General features: G+C 41.0%; 1 protein-coding gene across 4 annotated transcripts in view; it reads left to right on the top strand.

Moving 5' to 3' along the window:
- ccny (cyclin Y) overlaps positions 1 to 19577 on the top strand; it is a 44836-nt gene that overhangs the window by 16094 nt on the left and 9165 nt on the right. Inside the window, exons 2-9 of one of the 4 annotated variants that reach the window (XM_085467567.1) lie at positions 12208 to 12282; positions 13275 to 13295; positions 14716 to 14750; positions 14845 to 14868; positions 15487 to 15587; positions 15689 to 15724; positions 16252 to 16309; positions 16669 to 16788. In XM_085467567.1, the coding sequence (XP_085323693.1) occupies positions 12208 to 12282; positions 13275 to 13295; positions 14716 to 14750; positions 14845 to 14868; positions 15487 to 15587; positions 15689 to 15724; positions 16252 to 16309; positions 16669 to 16788 (470 nt within the window). The remainder of the gene's footprint in view (positions 1 to 12207; positions 12283 to 13274; positions 13296 to 14715; positions 14751 to 14844; positions 14869 to 15486; positions 15588 to 15688; positions 15725 to 16251; positions 16310 to 16668; positions 16789 to 19577) is intronic. The other 3 variants (XM_085467569.1, XM_085467568.1, XM_085467570.1) reach the window with 3 other exon arrangements.

The raw sequence follows: 19577 nt of genomic DNA on the forward strand, positions 1-19577 counted from the left end.
GCTGTTAAATGATCTTTAACCTGCCAGCTCCTCAGTATAAAGTCCTTGTGACATGGCGGTTATTGTTGCTTTAACTTCGATTTCTTGTTGACAATTGTCAATATTGACTGTGATGGTATTTGGTGACATTCTTGACCGCTCCTCCACAGCCTGTAACATTTTGCTAATCTATTCACTATGAACCCAATGGTACATTACATATCATTTTAACCAATGCTTCATAAACAAGTTCCTATTAAACTAATGACAATCCTATCAGCCTCATCTGCCCCTGCGTTGAGTTCTAATCTGCATCTTCCAGCATGCTAACACGCTCAACTCGGACGACGAGCTTGGTAAAACTGCATCTGCATGATAGCATTAGCATGTAGCTCAGAGTACATCTGTGTCTATGTTTGACAAAGCAGTTTGCTGTTTAGCTATGGGCTCTTAATCCAATGGAGATATGCACTAAACTCATTAAATGTGAAAACTCATCAAATTCATCATTTTAACAACTTTCTTGGCACTTCTCTTCTCTCAGTTTATTTTTATTCTGCTTAGCAATACTTTTCACTGCTTCTTGACTGGCTTGACACACTGTTCTCTAACACTCTCACACAGTCATGCAAGAGAAATAAGAAGCCTGTTTCTTAGCATTTGTTTTCCACAAAGTAATTCACTCATGTGGCTGGGCAACACTTCCTACATTTATCATCAGGCCACTGCAGCTTTGACTTACTGCTGACCGCTTTTAAATGCTTGTAACATTGTATACACATGTCTCATCTTGGAGTAGACGCGTGTTTACAAGCCTTTTTTTAATTGATTTTCTTTCTGTAATCATGCAAATGAGAGCTGTTTTCTGGTGTGTTCTGGTGCAATTTTCCCAACTCTTCCTGCTTCATCTTCTTGTCCCTGTTGGCTTTTCTTTGATAAAAGCTCAGCTCTTTTTACTTTGATGAGTCTGCATCACTGCACAGAGGTTGGTAGCTGTCGGGGATCGATGATACAGGCTGAGGGGTGATTTAAGCTGTTAGAAAGAGCTGCGATGGCACTGCTGAGGGTTTGTGTGCGTGTGTGTGTGTGCGTGCGTGTGTGTGTGTGTGTGTGTGTGTGTGTGGTAAAATTAAAAATATGGGTTCATCATTAGTTATTCATTCACTTGGATTTTCAGCCATTTAGTCACCCTCATGACCTTTAACCTCAATTTTTTAATATTAGAGTTGGCCAATTTGATGCCCAGAAATGTAACTGCATATTAAACCAAACAATTTTCAGTGTGTGTCAAGTGTTTAAATAGTAAATTGTAGTTTGTTTGGAGGAATTCCTGATGGTAACCATGATAGACACTGAACTGTGTCAAGATGGGATAACACTAGTTAGATAGTTCCCTTAAAAAGAAAGGAAAAGAAAAAGAAAATAAAGCAGCTGTAACTCTGACCTGTTCAGCTTATCTCCTGTAGTGTAGAGCTAAAAGTACACAATTGCCGTATCATAGGCTGATAGGGTTCCAAATGTTACAAAACAGATAACATGCTTTCTCAAAGGTGCAGATTAAAACCACAACGGAGCTCATGACAACGTACAGTCCATGTCTTCTCTGCAGTCTGCAGTGTTTTCTTATCAAAATAGGAGTGTTGTTAAGATGTGCCGTCAAAGCCTTTATTCACTAACTGCGTCCAGTGAATGTGTGAGTAAGTCTGTCCTCCTCGTGGATTTCTCCATCTCTCTGTTATCAGGGCAAAGTCAGGCATGGTAGCTCGCGGATGCCTTTGCAAACATCGCTTAAAATTAAGGTTACGTAAATTGACGTAAATTAAGGTTAAACAGGAGTAAATGGACTGATTCTTATCTAGCGCTTTTCTACTCTCCCGGAGTACTCAAAGTGCTGTATACAACACGCCACATTCACCCAGTCACACCCATTCTCACAAGCACTACCTCTATACTGAGTGCTTTCTAGTAGGGCTGCTCGATTATGGCAAAAATGATAATCACAATTATTTTCACTGAAATTGAGATCTCGATTATTTGACTATATTTATTTAACAATAACAATGTATTGAATAATGACTTTAAAGACTGTCAAAAAATAATATAAAATAGTGTGCAAATACTGATAACAGTGCAAATGTTTGCAATATAAAAAATAAATGAAAAATGTAAACATCTATGTTTAGTGAACTTTGCAGTGTTGCTCTGTGGTGCAGCTACGACACCGTAGCAAAGTTTACACACTGTGTCTACTTGATCCACGTCTGACTCCGCGAACCCATAACGTTTCCACACCACTGAAGTTTTTTTACCTCTCTTTTCAACCAACGGCAGTCACTCTCCTCTCCAAATAACTTCTGCTTAGCTTTCCGAACTTCCCTCGGGTCCTCTTAATCAGCGGTCCCCAACCCCCGGGCCTCGGACCGGTACTGGTCCGTGAGTCATTTGGTACCGGGCCGCGAGAGTTGAGGCTCTCGTGAAATGTATAGTTTTCAGGGTTTTTATCGGTTTTCAGCGTTATTTTGTTATCGTTTTTATCGTTTACTCGGTTTTCCTTGGTATTTTCAGGTGTGTTATGAATAAATTTTCTTTTTTTCGGTACCGGTACTAGTTTTATTTTGTTGTATTTATCCGCGACACCTTAAAGGCCGGTCCATGAAAATATTGTCGGGCATAAACCGGTCCGTGGCGCAAAAAAGGTTGGAGACCGCTGCTCTTAATTGTTGTGACACGTGTTCGAAATGCAGAGAGGTGCGCTCGATTTGCCACACGGAGCAGCACGAGAGTAAAGCACGAGGGAGGGGCTAATAATCGGATCAGTCATTTTTAATGATCGTTGAAAGCCCAGATCGTAATCGTGATTAAAATTGGATTAATTGAGCAGCCCTACTTTCTAACTACACTCACACACATTCATACTCCGATGGATGCATTGGAGAGCAACTTGGGGTTAGTATCTTGCCCAAGGATACTTGGCATGCAGACTGGAGGAGCCTGGGGTCGAACCTCCAACCTTCCGATCAATGGCGTGTCCAGCGGGGTGGCCTGGGGGGGCACAGGCCACCCCCCCAACCAGACTGGCCACCCCAGGTGCCACCCCAAAGGCAAAACAATAAAATTCAATCAAATATCAAATGTACGATTATGTTTTCACGGTGAAGCTCAGATATCCGAGTGTAAGTGAATGCAGCATCGGCTTCTGCGCTATGTGCATCACCTTAGCAAAGGTAGGAGAGCCAAGCAGAAAGACGGCACTGCAGGAAACAATTTTTCGGTGAAAGAAAATGAGGACAGAATAAATGTCCCGGTAAGTAATATTAAGTTTGTTGAGTTTAGTAAACTTCGGTGAAATTAGAATCCCAAGGAAAAAATAACACTTAAAGAATTATTGCAGCCCTCGAATATTTCAGACAGTATGCTACTGAGGGCAGCTAACATAAGAGTTATGAGTTATAAGATATAATCTAAGTCGTAACATTGCTGTATGGAGCTGCAGATTTGGTTGCAGGTTAACATAGCTGGACTGGCCATCGGGCATACCGGGCATGTGCCCGGTGACTTATTTTTTATTTTTTTTTGTAATGGCATGAACAATGAGAGGTGGTGGATTGGCCAGATGCAGGTCGATGTGTAAAAATGACTCAGTTGTTTGGTGGTGGCTATGGCGGGGCTTCCACAGAGGCCAGCAGGTGGATGAGGGAAGGGGAGGCAGGAGGAGAGCCCCGAGGCAGCCGCCAGTCCGAGTGTCAGGTGAACTGAACTTCAGGTAAGAAGTTATGAGCTGCAGTCTATCTGGGTCAGATATGAACTAAGTTTAGGTGGAGTTTATTTTCGTTGTGCTGACTTTTTACCCTCAGTTGCAATAACTTGTACTGCGTTCTAGCCAGCTTGATGGAGTTTTTAGGTGGGTGGGTGCTATGATGTTACTGATAGTGAACTTTATTTTATTCATAAGGTTAGTTAGTAGAGTTGCCAATGGCTCCTTAAAAAAATGGAATGGTCCCTCAATCAGAGAAAATATTACACGTTTCGTATCGAGCTGAGAAGAGACGCAGTTTGTCCCGAACTTCAGCTAGAATGGAAAAAGACACAAAGCTGGAGTTATTCTGTGTTTACGCTGCACAGCTGCCTCTTCTTCTCTCATTCTCCCCCCTCCCTCTCCTGTTGCTACTTCAATCATGAAACTGATCAATGATCAGCTGATCGTCTCTCTTGTTTATTTATCGCCCACTTTGTGCCAGAAAGAGGAAACCAGCAGATGTCGCGCTAAACAACAGCAGCACGTTTAAGCTTGATCAGCTGTTGTTAGAATTTATTTAATATTAATTTCTAGTATCAGCTGATGTTTGCTGGAGCCACAGCTGTAAAGCTGCTGAAGATGAAACCAGGAGATGTCCTTACTGAATCATCAGAGCTGTGATGGAGAAACAGGTTTACCTTTTAGGTGACATGAATGAGTTGAAGGGAAGTTATGAACTGTTTCTGAGAGACAAATAACACCAGCATCCTTTTCTAAGCAGCTGACAGCTGGTAACTGTGCAGGGGCAGGTCTAGCAAAGTGTTGCCAGGGGGCAGGTAGGGCATTAACAGGGAAAGGTGGGGCACAAAGAAATACTTTTCTTTCTTATTCTCAATTTAAATATCTAGCTTTTATTAAATAATTATCTAAATCTTACAACCAAAGTTTTTATCTGACGTAAAATGTATAGAAATCATACATATACCAACAAGACTGTACATCACTGTCAGAACAGCATTTGTTTTCAGTCAAAGGCTTTATGGCTTTAATACCTGGGGGGCCGGTCTGTAGTCAAAATGCCCGATTTTCTGTCCCAGTCCAGCCCTGCAGGTTAATACTGGCAGTGTCACCATGCCAGCTGACTGGATTTCATCATCAGCCAGTGTTGTTCTTTATCAATATTACCAAAGTTTACCATAAGGCAGCATAGAAAGTATTTACTTGCCTTTAGGTTTTATTCAAATGTTAGTCTTTTCAGTTGTTTCCCCACTTTTTTCCTGTTTCACAATCAAACACCAGTTTGTGAGAAGATTATCTTCTTTTTTTAACAGGCAGATAAAGTTTTGCATTGGCTAATTTGTCAATTGTTTGTTACAAATGTTCATATTTTAATATTAAAAAATGTTTTTGCCCAAAACATATGTGTACTATATGTCAGTAAAAATACTATGCAAATATTGCTGTCCTTGAATGCTGAGTAAACACTGACAAAACACTGATTGTATCTCTTGTCCTTTAGCAACGCAGTATCTAAAAACTTTGCACCGTAGTGGTTAAAATCTCATTCTAATAAGAGTTAAAAGTGCATTCGGTTATTAGGTTTACAGGGTTATTGAATTATGGTTAATAGAATTGTTTTTAACATTATCTGCCAATTACATCTGCCACCCTTCTCCAAATCTGTGCCCCTACCTGGCCCCCCCAACAAAAATTTTCTAGACACGCCACTGCTTCCGATCAGTGGGTGACCTGCTCTACCTCCTGAGCTACAGCCACCCCACAAAGTAGGAGTCAAGTGGTTTCCTTCAATTCACAAACTGTTATTTATGCTGCAGTCATCATCATTCAGTTCATCATTTGGATTCTTTTTGACACTGTGTCTTCTCTGGTCTGTACCACGCTGCACCATCTGGAGCTGGGCAACCAAAAACCAGCAAAGGGGATGGAGCCTTCCTCGTGACCACTCTGGGGAGCATGTAGTGAGAATAGTGTACTAGTGCACAGTATATACAGATCATCTTGCTCACGGCATAAAAACATTCTGAATATCCTGCAAAACAATAAATTTGGTTCCGAATTAAGAGGAAGATAAGATAAGGTAAGATAGAACTTTATTAATCCCTCGGGTGGGTTCCTCTGGGAAATTCGACTTCCAAAAAGCACAGCAACGACCGAAGTTACAGTTACAGAATTGTTATATATATATATATATATATATATATATATATACACACACACACACACACACACACACACACACACACACACACACACACACACACACACACACACACACACACACACACACACATATATAAATACAGAGACAAATATAAATAAAATATACAAAGGGGATAAATAGAATAAATAGGAATAAAAAATAAAAATACAAGTGAATTGCACATTTCAAGTATTGAGTCTATTGCACTGTTGACTATTTACAAAAGTATTGCACAAAAGGTATTGTACAGTGAGGTGAAGAGGCACTACAGCTTAGTTGTTCCCTCCTTTGTCCTCCTGTTTCCCCTCCCTCTCCCCTCCAGAGAGGAGTTAAACAGTTTGATGGCGTGTGGGACAAAGGAGTTTTTAAGTCTGTTAGTTCTTGTCTTGGGGAGAAGCAACCTGTCACTGAACAGACTCTTCTGGTTGTTAATGGCCGTGTGCAGAGGATGCCCAGCATTGTTCATAATGTCCAGCAGTTTCTTTAATGTCCTTTTCTCTGCCACTGTCACCAGAGTGTCCAGCTTCATGCCGACCACAGAGCTAGCCTTCCTGATCAGTTTATTAGCACAGCCTTGAATTAGTGAGTATTTATTTTATTATTAAAAGAAAGCGCATGTGTTATGGTCTTTAAATTAACCCCCTCCCAAGTAAACAAAATATAACATTTACGTTTGGTAGTTTGTTTAAGTTAGACTGGTAACACTTACTTTTGCTTTAACAATGAACAATTTCTTCTTCTTCACCTCCCACAGCAGCGTTATTTACGCATCAAGATTAAATGATGATTAAAGTAGTCTTTGCTCAAGACAGGGAGGAAAACCAAGCAAACAAAAAAATCCCTCTTTTTCCTGAAGTACTAAAGACTCTCCACTACTAGCCGCTTTGACAGACTAGTAGTTTTGCTGAGTGGCAGTGAATGGTCACACGATTGAAAACTATGAATACCAATTAGACAGCATAAGTCAACTGTAATCACAAAAGTAGCCTATGCAGTGTTTTCCCTAAGTAATAACTAAAGTAACTTATCTTGGAACTCTGCTCTTTCTTGGGTCAGGCTTCTGATTTTCCACCATGTAACCAAATCAGTAATTCCAAATTATCCATCATTTGTTCTTCCTGTCATGTCGAGTACAACTAGCGAGTCCTCCAGTGATGCTTGGTTGAGTCATTTGTTTCTCCACCATCCATCTCCACCTCACGTATGGTAATACCTTGGTTATACTCAAAGCTGGGTTTTTTGCCTCAAGTGAACAAGTTTGTTGTTTCTGACTTTAGCAGAACAGTTTTCTTGTATATTTTGCAAAGATTTGTGCTTTTATAGAAGTTATTGAAATAGCTCTCTTGTTAAATTGTCTTTGGTGGCCGACATGTGGCTCTCACTGTCAGCATGTTTAGACAGTTTTGATTGTTGTGCATGATATCATTGATATCATTATATGATGCTTTTATAAAAATTCATACAGGTATTAATATATGATAGACAATATAATAAGACAGCTTTAATTTACTATACGTGCTAGACTATGGAAACTTTATTTCTCAGAGTCAATACTATATCCAGTAGGTATGTAGCATAAAATCAGCCAGTCATATACTAATATGACCACACTTTAACTTGTAGAAGTGTATTCAGTTATCAAATGGGAAATGGGAGGGGCAGTAGGCGCGACTTTGTTGGTGCCCTTTTTCTTCTTGTGTTCATCTTTCCATGTTAGTTGTGTTCCATCAGTATTCTGTACAATGTAAGGGTATAGCTTCATACATGCATGGCTTAAATCCACACGCTGACCTTCTCACCATTCTTTGTTCAGCTGCATTGCTAACAATGAGTAACCGCCACCCCCTTGCTTCATTTCCTCTCAACTTCCTGAAACGCAGGAAGCCGGGTTGCTTTTGTCTCCCCCAGGTTGGAGAAATGGGGGGAGAGAACTTAAATAGGGTGGACTCACGCCAGGGGTCAATGACCACACATTGAGGGGGACACACCCTGGCTCTGATTTTTTTTTTCCTTCTTTTTTTAAAAAACAAAAACAACACCTCTTACTGCAGCACGCATAACTTCAGTAACTGAGGTGTTTTAGATGATCAAAGTGTGTGATATTATATTGCTTCCACTGTGATCCATCCTTAAAAAAATGGTGCCAAATGTTCATACACTAACTGGACCTATGAGATTTCCTCCTTCGTGATTCCTGGTAATGAGGCTTAGCAAGTGAATGAGGGCAAAGGAAACAGCTGCAAAATACAAACAAAAACAGAAACAACAGAAAATGTCATATACCCTGAATCACAACAGCTAATTAGAGAGGAAAGGCTTGAACTGACACATTATTAAAACAGAGACAACTTAAATAAGTGCTGGCAACACAAAGTGGGTGGATTCCAACTAAACTTTTTTTTAAATTTGAGGCCATAATTTATTTATATAGCACTTATTAAACAACACATGCCTGACCAAAGTTCTATACAGCAGAAATATAAAAAGTGCAAGTACAAAGTACAAGTAATTGTTGCATGCCTAGCAGGTATGCAATTATCAATGAGTACAAATGATGCATCACAGGTTAATAAATCTGCGATCTACATAGGCACCTGCAGAATAGCAAACAACTGTCGGCTGCACAGGCCTAAAGACAGGTTCGTGACCCCCTATCATCTGTCGTTCACCAAAGGAAATAATAGTGATGGGTTTCATTGGGTAAACCTTGTGCCTTACATCTAAAACCAACACCATGTAATAGTCACACCTTTTGTTTTAAAGGTGAATGGTCTCTGTTTCCAGTTTGTGTTGCACTCTTAGTTTGAATGTTCAACCACTGCTGACCAGCAAGCTCTATGCCTTCCTGTATGTTTTCCCTTCCAGGGCATGCTCACTGGAGTACTTGATAGTGCTGCTTTGAGTTTATCTGCAGTATGAGGCAGCTGAATATATTGCATGGCTATCCATCACAAAGTAGATGGCAAATAAAATGTTTCCAGGGGAGATATTTATAAATTGCATTATGTAATAATTTATAAAAGAAATGGTGTATGACCCTCGCCACAAATTAAATCTAAATCTACAGAGATTTAGAGCATTTGGGCATTTTGTCACGATCATACTGTGTCATTAAGCTGTGATTTCCATGCTTACTTTCTCCATCACTAACGTTCAGACACTGTGCATCATCATTAACCTACCTTAAGTTCTCCTCCAGTGCTGCTTCTTCCCACACACCCATCTTTTATTCAGCATCGCTTGTCACTACCTCCTACATCATGGTGGTGTGTGTGTGTGTGTGTGTGTGTGTGTGTGTGTGTATATACACATATATGTATGAATGTGTGTATATATAAGTGTGTGTGTGTGTGTGTCCTTTGAGGCTCTTTAAGTGGCTCTCCAACACAAAGTTCAAAAGAGTTTGTAGACAATAGCAGCGGCTTGCATGTGTAAGCTGCTGTGCAGAGAGCCTCTGTGATCTCAGCTGTACTTATCACTGCATGGTGTTTTTAATGGCACACTAAACCAAAGCTTTACACCAACAAGACTCAGCGAGATCTGGGGTCCGTTCTTCGTACCTGGCTAAGAAGGTTAGCTGGATTTGATTGTTGACGATTTCGCGTGATCTTGGATCGTTCGGTTCTCCGAAGCTCATCCGGGACTTGCTGTCATAGCAACAGATCTGTAAGCGTAAACCTGCTCGGGAGCAGGTTTACTTTATGTAAACAGGATTAGATCGCGGCCACCCAGGTATGTCCGCTTCATTTATACAAAAGCAACAGCGATATTTTACCACTGTTTGTCCATAAATAAATATTATCAATGTAACTAAAGATAATGCAGTACTTGATTCTTTTATTGATTTCATACAGATACATACAGGTCATTTCCCAAAAAAAAGGGAAATGTACTATTAATCATTCTATTTCATGTATTTGATTATTTCAGATGTAATTCATATTTTAGAGTAGTAATAGTAAATTACTTCGTGTAATCAAGATGAGAGACCACGGCTATAAAAGCGAAGGTGGATTTGGGAAGTCTGTCGCAGCCATGTCCTGTCCGTTTACGCGAGCAACCCATTGCGGAAGGTGCAAGATTGATAAGGAGAGTCCTCAGAATTCAGCGTATATTGCGGGACAGACAGGATCCTTTAGCTCAGCGCGACAGTGTGCTCATAGAGAGATATCGATTTTCCCGTGAGGATATTATTTACTTAACCAACTTGTTGACGAGGGGGTGCAGGACCACCACCTGTCTTTTTTTGCTCTGCCCTTTTCTTGGTTGCTGTTATAAACAAACAGATTATTTCAGGGTCTCTTTTCAAGAGACTAAAAGCAATATAAGTGATAAATATTACCATTCTGTAGAATATTCTTATATTCCACTTTTACTTGTTCCCATGTTCTAGTGGGTCCTGTTGTGGCTCTAATGTGAAAGAGGATATAATATAATATAATATAATATAATATAATATAGTGTAATATAATAAATTTACCCTACCGCCTACTGGTGTTGGCCAGAGGGGCCGATGGCGCGATATGGCAGCCTGGCTTCTGTCAGTCTGCCCCAGGGCAGCTGTGGCTACAACTGTAGCTGCCTCCACCAGTGTGTGAATGTGAGAGTGAATGAATAGTGGTATTGTAAAGCGCTTTGGGTACCTTGAAAAGCGCTATATAAATCCAATCCATTATAAATTAAGTAATTATTAAATTACTTACGAGTTTGATTTGTCAGCAACTTTCTGCCAGCCCTCTCTCCTTGCTTTTGCAGCCTTTGCAGTGTTCCCTTGCGTTTTAATTAAACTCTGAAACTCCTGAAATCCTCAATCAAGAGTTCTTGCTCTGCTGCCGAAAAATACTGAGCGCGCTCCTTCGACATTTTCGCCGACCAATCAAAGGGTTGCCGATCAGTGTTTCTACTATCGATGCGTAGCCCCTGTTATGCCACCCAGTGATCTCACATTACTTCATCCAGCTGTACTAATCGTCAACAACAGGTGTGTTCGGAGAACCGGAATAGCGAGCTCAAAGTTGGCGCGATGATTTGATCTTGGATGTAGTAAGCGAGGTACAGAAACTATTATGTCTGCAGGCTCCGAATTCTACATTTCCTGTTTATAATTCAGCAGTAAAATGTCACGTTTCAGCATGTCTGGGACTATGGGATGTAATTGGGACAAGGAACTAGGACACTAAATTGATACTGATATATTCATTCAGTAGCTGTGCATAACAGCCATATGCTAGGCTCTGTAGCTGCTACTGGATTTAAACAGACACATCTGGCAAGGGAAGGCAGTATATTTACAGCAACACATAAAAGCAAATCAAGTACAAATACATAAAAAATTAGAAATGAAATCAGGTTGTATTCTAAATGCCAACTTTACTCATCTGTTTATCGGTGTCTTTTGGGTTTTGTTTCGTTTTTTTTTACATTTCCCAGTAGCCTGAGATTATTTTCCATCATGTCCTCTATTAAAACACATTATTTGTAATGGGTTGCCAGAAATAAATACCTGGGCTACTTTCCATTAAAACAAATGTAACAAGTAAGCATATTTCAGAGTTAGGACTGTTTCTTTTGATCCTTGTATAAAAAAGCCTCATTGAAACATTCAGACACCCTCTGATGGATAAGTGTACAAAGCACTTAGTGTCATACCCAAAGGATGAATGTTGTACAAAGCAGGTTTCAGCAGCTGATTTTTATCAGCTGTACAGTGCTGAATGATATTGTGCTCGTCATTTATTGCAGTTTTTCTTGCCAGCTCCTCTCAGATCTTTGGGTTCTAGGTGGTGTGTGTGTGTGTGTGTGTGTGTGTGTGTGTGTGTGTGTGTGTGTGTGTGTGTGTGTGTGTGTGTGCGCGCACAGAAGATGATTCAGTACAAATCTATAGCCTTCTGCTGTGTTTGCTTAGTGCATTGATTTACAAACCACCGTTTACACAGTGCTGGTGCAGCAAACTGTCAGCTGACAGATATGTTTTTCATTTAGCTCAGACCATTAGACGAGAGGTGGTTAACTCGTGAAGCCAGTCCCACATTTATAACCTCAAAATTAAAGGGTGTATCCGGCAGCGTGTTTAAGTTGTACCCGTCATCCTGATGATTATATGATATTGAATATAGTTTTATCAAAAGAACATCACAAGTTCTCTAACAGCTTAAACAATTTGTTTTTCCTGACAGCATTTATTTTTCAGCTGCATTTGGGATTAAATCATTTGAATCAGTTTAAATGCTGCTTTTCTTTGAGGCTTATGTTTTCCTTCCTCTGTATTTAGATCTTCCCATGGAGTACAATCCCTCAGATCATCCCCGCGCCAGCACCATTTTCCTCAGCAAGTCACAAACTGATGGTGAGTTGTGCTCTCTTCTTTTGTCACATTTTAATAATCTCAGATCTCTCTGAAATTTCTTCACTGACTTTTAAATGAGGGAAAAGAGTATTTGGAGTGTCATGATTGTTATTAATCTACAATGAAGAAGAGCTAAATTTAATAAATGTGTTTTCGTAATCAGTGACGCACCATTAGGTGTACACCTGATCTACTTGGATGAAGCCAGGATAGCATAATGCAGGGTTACATTTGTGGGTAAAGGATAATGTCTTCCGGTTTGTTTGAAAATGAGGAAGCAGCTTGTGGACATGCTTGGAGTTTCTGTGCAAAGTCAGTGAGCTGTGCAGTGGTAGGTGCAAAGCCACTGCAGGTGGATCATGGACAACCAAGCAAAGAGGTGACTGTAGCATATGCCCACTTTTTGAGATAGCAAGCTGTTTTTATTGAAGGTGGAACTTCAGATATCAGCACAAGTACCACTGACCAGCAAGCTTTTATCCAACATAAAAGCTCTAGATGGAGCCCTGTCCCGTCTGCTTTCATGTCAGATTTTTGAAGACGCACTGGGGTGTTTTGATCTTCCTTAGCAGGCACAAAGATTGATCTTGTAGCAGTCGGGTGCCTCTAGAATGACAGGAATGTCTTATTATCAACTGAAATGTGAAGCTTTTTAGATTATTTCCCAGTTTAGACATAATCTCTTTGCTTTGATGATAAGCTTTTGATTCAGCTGAGCAGTCTGTCGCCTGAAGGCTGTTATATAGATCCGGTGTTAGGTGCTGATAGTGTTGTATTAGCATCGTCAGGCTCTTATGTGAAAGTCTGCTGGCCTTTGTTCTCATACTGTTATTAAATATCAATACACAGCATTGTGGTCCTAACATATGTGAGAGCTGCTGTGTTCATCACTCCCAGCAGCTATAAATGAATTACTGACGCACTTAATAATAATGCCTGTTGTGAGTATCTGTGTCATAAACATGGAGACAACTTGGACATTTGTTTTTCAGTTGCTGTGCCCAACAAAAGAGGTAAGCATGTATACGTCTGTGCTTGGTAGGCAGGTAACACTATGCTTACTGTGTGTTCGGGCTGGACCCTTTAAGGGAACAGTCCCTCTGTGTGGTCTCAAACTGCATCGTATCCTCGTACTCTGTTAGCAGGTGACTTGTCTCTGCTGCTTAGCTGCTGATATCGTCTGTGTGCGTGCGTGCGTTTCTTCCATTGCACATGTCCGTCCATGAGATGTAGGAACAGGACTGCACAGCCTTGGCCAAAGAAATTGCAATTTAGTTACTAAAATGACACACCTCTAATTACTGGATATTTCAATTTTCATATGTAAATGGTTGATAAAGTTAGAAATCAGCCTCGAGTATAAAGCTGTGATTTGTGTCACATGTTTCATGACTATTCAGAAATCACTGTGGTTAAGTTTGTGGTTTTTTTGTTACTGTTTTTTTTGACTAAGCTGTGCAGCTGTTTGATGGTGTCAAAGACTGCTGTTCTTTGCTAAATACACACACACACACACACACACACACACACACACACACACACACACACACACACACACACATTTGCTCAGTGGAAAAAGCTCAGCGTGCTTTGCAGTGTGAGTGTGTGCACCTTTGTGCCAGAGAGGTAAGACACAGACAGTATGGGATGAGACGTACAAGGTGTCTCTGTGTGCTCTGCGCTCTCCATCTGCTCCAGTTTGCTTTGCTAGCAGCCCTTTTCCCTTTGCGTGCTCTGTTACAACAGTGAGCACATATACTGATGCACACAGACACGCACGCAGCGCTGCTGCACTGTTGCGTGTGCCGTAACTGCGATAAAGCTCTGCTTTATAGAACCAACAAATCATCACATCCGTTAAACAGAAGTAAGGTAGCAAAATACCAGATTTGTATGAACAGAAAGAAAAAGAAAAGAGATGAGCTCAGATGATTGGCTGCACTTGAATAAACCAGTCACTATGCCTGATTTAATTTGGACTCATGTACGTCCAATCACAGGAAGTTAATTCTGTTCATGTGGACGTAGTGTGGGAGAAACGTTTCATCACTCATCCAAGTGAATTCTTCAGTGTCTGAAGATTTCCTTACCTGGATGACTGAGCATGAATTAAGACATGTATGTCTAAATGATGAACGGATTAATTGATAAGGTCACACTCATTCCCACATATTAACACACATTTGCCAGTGCAATCGCAGGGGAGAAAATACTCACAGGCTTTGAAATTTCTCAGTTTTTTAATGTAAAAACTGTTTTTTGCTGAAGCTGCTTTGCTTTGTTGTATGTGGTTTATAATAATTATACACAGGGGGAAAGTCTATATTAATAGGGCAGCTCTGAAGCCTGGTTATATGCTGCTCCCTGTCTGTGAGGGTTGTGTACTACACTCACACAAAGATTCTTGAAGCGCTCTCTCGTCTTTTTTTTCAGTTCGAGAAAAACGGAAGAGCCTTTACATCAACCACGTAAGTAACTGAATCATTAGCCACTGTGTGTAATACGTTTGCTGTTATGATTGCTGTGCAGTTAGTAATTTTAATGTCTTGTATTTTTTGCAAGTTAACACACATTTCGGAGAACAAGGTAAAGTCCTCCGAATGACCCTCAAAGTAACCCAAACCCGTTTCCATTGTTCCTCCCGTTTTTTGTTTTTTTTTATCCCACACTCCAGACTCCAATTATAGTCTTAGTGTTTAAAAAGCTTTAGATGTAGTACAAATGTAGAAGAAGCGTGGTGTTATGGTGCAGGTCATCTTTGTCCACACTCCCTGAGACCTGAAAGACAGGACTAGCTAAATGTGCAAATGTGCTTTTTTGTTTGAACAAAATTTGCATTAATCAGTTCCTGCAGGGCCAAATGAGAAAACATCGTCTTGTTTAAGTCATAAACCTGTTTAGTGTGCACCAGTTAAAAATAATTTTGAATGAAATGAATGGACGATGAATAGAAAGGTCATTACTCAAGGTGATGAACTTGCTATTCATCAAGTTTTTGATGTTTCTCTAAAGATGCACTCCACCATAAATACCATTCCTGCATGCAACAAAGTGAGACGCTGACAGACCCACAGATTAGCTTGTGGGCTCACACGTGCCCTACTTTCCATCCTCATACCAGGCCTTTGGCGCGTCCAAGTATGACAGAAATAGAGATTGACGTGTGTGTCTCTGTTTTTTGGTACGGACGTGTTTGAACTCCAGCATTATCCAGGCCCAGTGAGACGGAAATACAGCTCCTGTTCCACCATATTCCTCGATGACAGCACTGTCAGTCAACCCAACCTGAAATACACCATCAAATGGTAACCCCCATCTGAGCGATTCACAGCTTTATCTAATATTGAAAGATTTTTCCCTTATTGTCCTCTTACACTCATTTTTATTTACCTTTTTGTGCTTGCAGCGTAGCCCTTGCAATATATTATCATATAAAGAACAGGTAAGATTAACCTTTTATTTCTTTTGCATCAAAATTCCACAAAATACAAAAGCCCTGCAACATCCTGCTTCATTCTGACCCAGAAAGATTAGATTAAATTCTTTACTCTTTAGATACTTTGATATCCAGCTAAGCTTGACATCCTTTTGCAAAGGGATGTGTTCTTACTAAAGGCTGTGGAGACACTAAATAACGCTTGCATGGAGACATTTTTAAATAAACCACAAAGCAGAGAAGAACAGGCTGTTTTATGTAGCAGCTTAAGTGACTCACATTTCTGCTCGCAAAGATGCAGCCTGGAACACATTTTTGTGTTGTTAATAGAATTTGTTGGATTGACATGACTTGACAGATCTCATATTTTTAAAAAAACACGGAAGCTTTAGGATAAAACGTGTTTCTATAAACTGAAAGTGGTAAGAATCCCATATAGGGCAGCTGGTTGAAGTGCAGATTCATTCATATAAATGACTTATCAATGAAATGATGCATCTATTTTTGATTTCTTTTCCTCTTTTTAATTCCAGAGACATCGACGGAAGAATGTTGTTAGATATTTTCGATGAGAAGCTTCACCCACTCTCAGTAAGGCCGCAGCCGAAGATGAATTTCCATTACACACAAACTATAGAGCTGTCAGGATTCATCAGGAAGACTAATTGCATGAGCTGATAAACGGCGCATAAGCACACATGGATCACACAGTGGCGAGATGTGTAATCTCAGGAGCCATCTGGATCATTCAGACGTGTTTTAAAATGAATATTTGCTCAACAATTTCAGTCTCAGATTTTACATAACCCCTTTGTTTTACGCCCCATGTCCAACACCACTAAACCTCTGCATTCAGAAATAAGCTGATGTATCGAGCAGCAGTTTGTGATTCCACTTTGGGAAACGATCTGATTTCATTTCATTCTTATCTTTTCTGGTGTTTGTCGCAGAAGTCCGAGGTTCCTGCTGATTATGACAAACACGACCCTGAGCAGAAGCAGATCTACCGCTTCGTCAGGACGCTGTTCAGTGCCGCGCAGCTCACTGCCGAGTGTGCCATCGTCACTTTGGTGAGTAAACAGTTCAGCCGTGAAACGCAGTCCCTGCACACTTTTAGCCCTTTTCTATTCGCACTTACTCAGATCGGCTGGACGCACGACTCGCTTCGACTCGTTTTCCATTACAAGCACCTAATGTGGGTTGGGTCATTACAGCAACGCGACAGAACGTCCCGTGACATCATTTGGATGTGACACAAACGCCACAATAAAGGAGGACGTCGGGGCGATGTTACACCTGCTGCTCGGTCAGACTCGGGGACCGTGGTGTTGTTTTTGTGCAGTCATTTCCCTTGTTGCCAGGTTTCAAGAATGGCGGTTTTGATTTTGTAAAGGAGACTGAGTAGCCAGTTGGTGGCATGCATGTCACATTTTTGGATCGCTTGGAACTGTGGCCGAGTAGGTAATAAAAGAGCACCTGGTATCAGGTACTACGGGAAAACGCTAAAAGTTGCATTGAGCTGTGCCGAGCCAACCTGAGCAGGTACTAATGGAAAAGGGCTTTTTGACTCCATTTACATGTTTGCTTGGAGGGACGATCACATGAAGAGCTTTTCCAATCCAGCTGGCCCTGAGTGGAAGTGGATTATAAAAGCCTTCCCACCACTGAGTACAGCCACACTCTGTGAATGTGATTATTTCTGCATTGATGCAGTTATAAACAAAATGAAATGCAAACTTTTTGTTTTCTTTAAAGAAAAAAACAACAGCAAGGAAGGAAAAAAATATACTTTCAAGTGATTAGAAGTTCCTGTTTGTATTGGAGGAAGACAAGGGTGTCCAGAGCTCGCGGTTACAACCTAATTAAGAGACCCTTCAGCAACTCGAAGCATGACTCCACACAGAGTTAACATCATCAAGGAGCGCGAGAGCGTGGGAGACAGATAGGAATTAGGAGAATTAGGACTGTGAGTCCTAGTAATTCAGTGCTGACACTAGGAGGGAGTATTGCTTCTGCTTGTCTTGTTTTCTGCTGTCCTTAGATTGTTGGCTCTCTTTATTTTTTACTCTTCTTCTTTGTGTGATATGAAACAGCCTGTTTGTCCTTCTGGAGAATGTTGCACAAACGAAGCCACGAGACAGAGCTGAAAGTTCAGTAACAGATTTGTGGCGGTTTAATCCGTTTAGTCTCCACTCAGAATTACTTCAGTATGAGGTCTGCCTGCGCCTGTAGCAAGTGTATAATTAGAATATAATTGGTGCTTTGGCATACAGTGGGCTCTCTCCCCGTGACTTATGACATCCTGTGTGCTCACCTGTGCTTTTCGTTTCTTCTCTGTCCTCACATATCATATCACATCATCTCTTTTTCTCTCTCTGTACTAAAGCCTTAAGCAGTTCAATAGTTTATCCTTATGTTTGATTTGATGGCACAGTTAGTGCCATCTCCCTGCTCCGCTCATCTGCCCAGAAACATTGCTTTCTACACTTTGTCACTCTGGCTAACACGTGGGTCTCTAGAGGCCAGCAAAGTGCATTGTTAATGTGGCTAGCCCAGGGGCCTGGTATTAGGTTTCTCTGCTTCCTGACAGATGGACAAATGTGTTAACTGTGTGGGTGTTTCTGCTTTTCCAGAGAGTAACTGGAAAGCAGTCACTGTGACGTGCTGCGTCTACGTCTTTGTCCATGTTCAGGTGGACGAGAGCGATAGTTGCATACAGAGCCTGGCACACGGCGTGCCTCCTGCAGCTCTCCAGTGTAAACTCTGCCATGCTGTCAGTAATTGAATGGGGCTGTTGGCTGGTGGTTATTGGTGTAGCTTAGCTGACACAGCTAAATTTAGACAGGGGAGTTGAGATGAAAGCTGGGCGTCTTGCTTTCCCCAAGTTATTACATCACAGGTGAGGAGAGAGAGGATGGAAAAGAAAGAGACCCAGAGAGTGAGCATGTCATCCTCTGGGAAGACGAATCAGATTTCCTGTTGAGGGACAGAAAAACCAGACAAACTTATTGTAGTAGATGAAGTTACTGTGTTTTATTATCAGACAAGCCTCCTGAAATTGAAGCAGCTATGCCAGGATGTAGTCTTCTTTCATTTCTCGATGTTTGTCACCTGCTGCCAGTTTTGGGCCACAGCAGAAACAGGCTGGTATTGTCTTCAGGAAGGACGCCCCACTGAGCACGACTTGTCTAATTAACCACCTGAGCTGTGACAAACTGGGCTGCAAAGTGGCATAAAAGAACTTATTAATTTCCATTTCACAACCTGCCATCCTTGTTAGTCTGAAAACTGAAATATTTATTACGATGTACCTCAGGGTATACATCCTGAAAATGGTATGGCTATTAAAATGCAAAGAAAGTAAGTAAGAAGTGACAAATCTAAGCTTGTGTACTTTTAAATCTTTCACTTTACATCATTTTTAAAAGGGAGCTGAATGTGGGCTTTGTGCACTAACTGTTCGAGCTTTCACAGTTCAGTCCATGAATCTAACAGAAGACCTTCTCTCTTGTACTGTAACAAAATGATGATGAGTGGATCAGAAGATTTAACATCTGCACAAATGCTTTGGCTTGTGAGGATCAGGTGTCTGTGTGTTCTGTGCGCTTTCTGCCGTGTAGACTGTGGGAATTATTTCGAAGGAGAGAGAAGGAGACGGTGCAGGGGTTCGATTGGCATGAATATTTCACGAGGGAGCTCCGGGGAAGCTGGATTTCATCAGCCTCTGACATCATGGAGGTGGAGTAGGCAGGAGACTGCAAAACTGTAAAGCAGCAAACTAACCCTTCAGATAAACAGAGGCAGGGAGAACAGAGGGTAATTAAACACAGGAAACCCCGAGGACACAAAGGCTCGATAT

Source organism: Copadichromis virginalis, linkage group LG9, assembly GCF_057382275.1.
Source record: "Copadichromis virginalis isolate Kocher_CV1m ecotype Utaka linkage group LG9, C_Virginalis_male_GT1.1, whole genome shotgun sequence".
NCBI classification, from domain to species: domain Eukaryota; kingdom Metazoa; phylum Chordata; class Actinopteri; order Cichliformes; family Cichlidae; genus Copadichromis; species Copadichromis virginalis.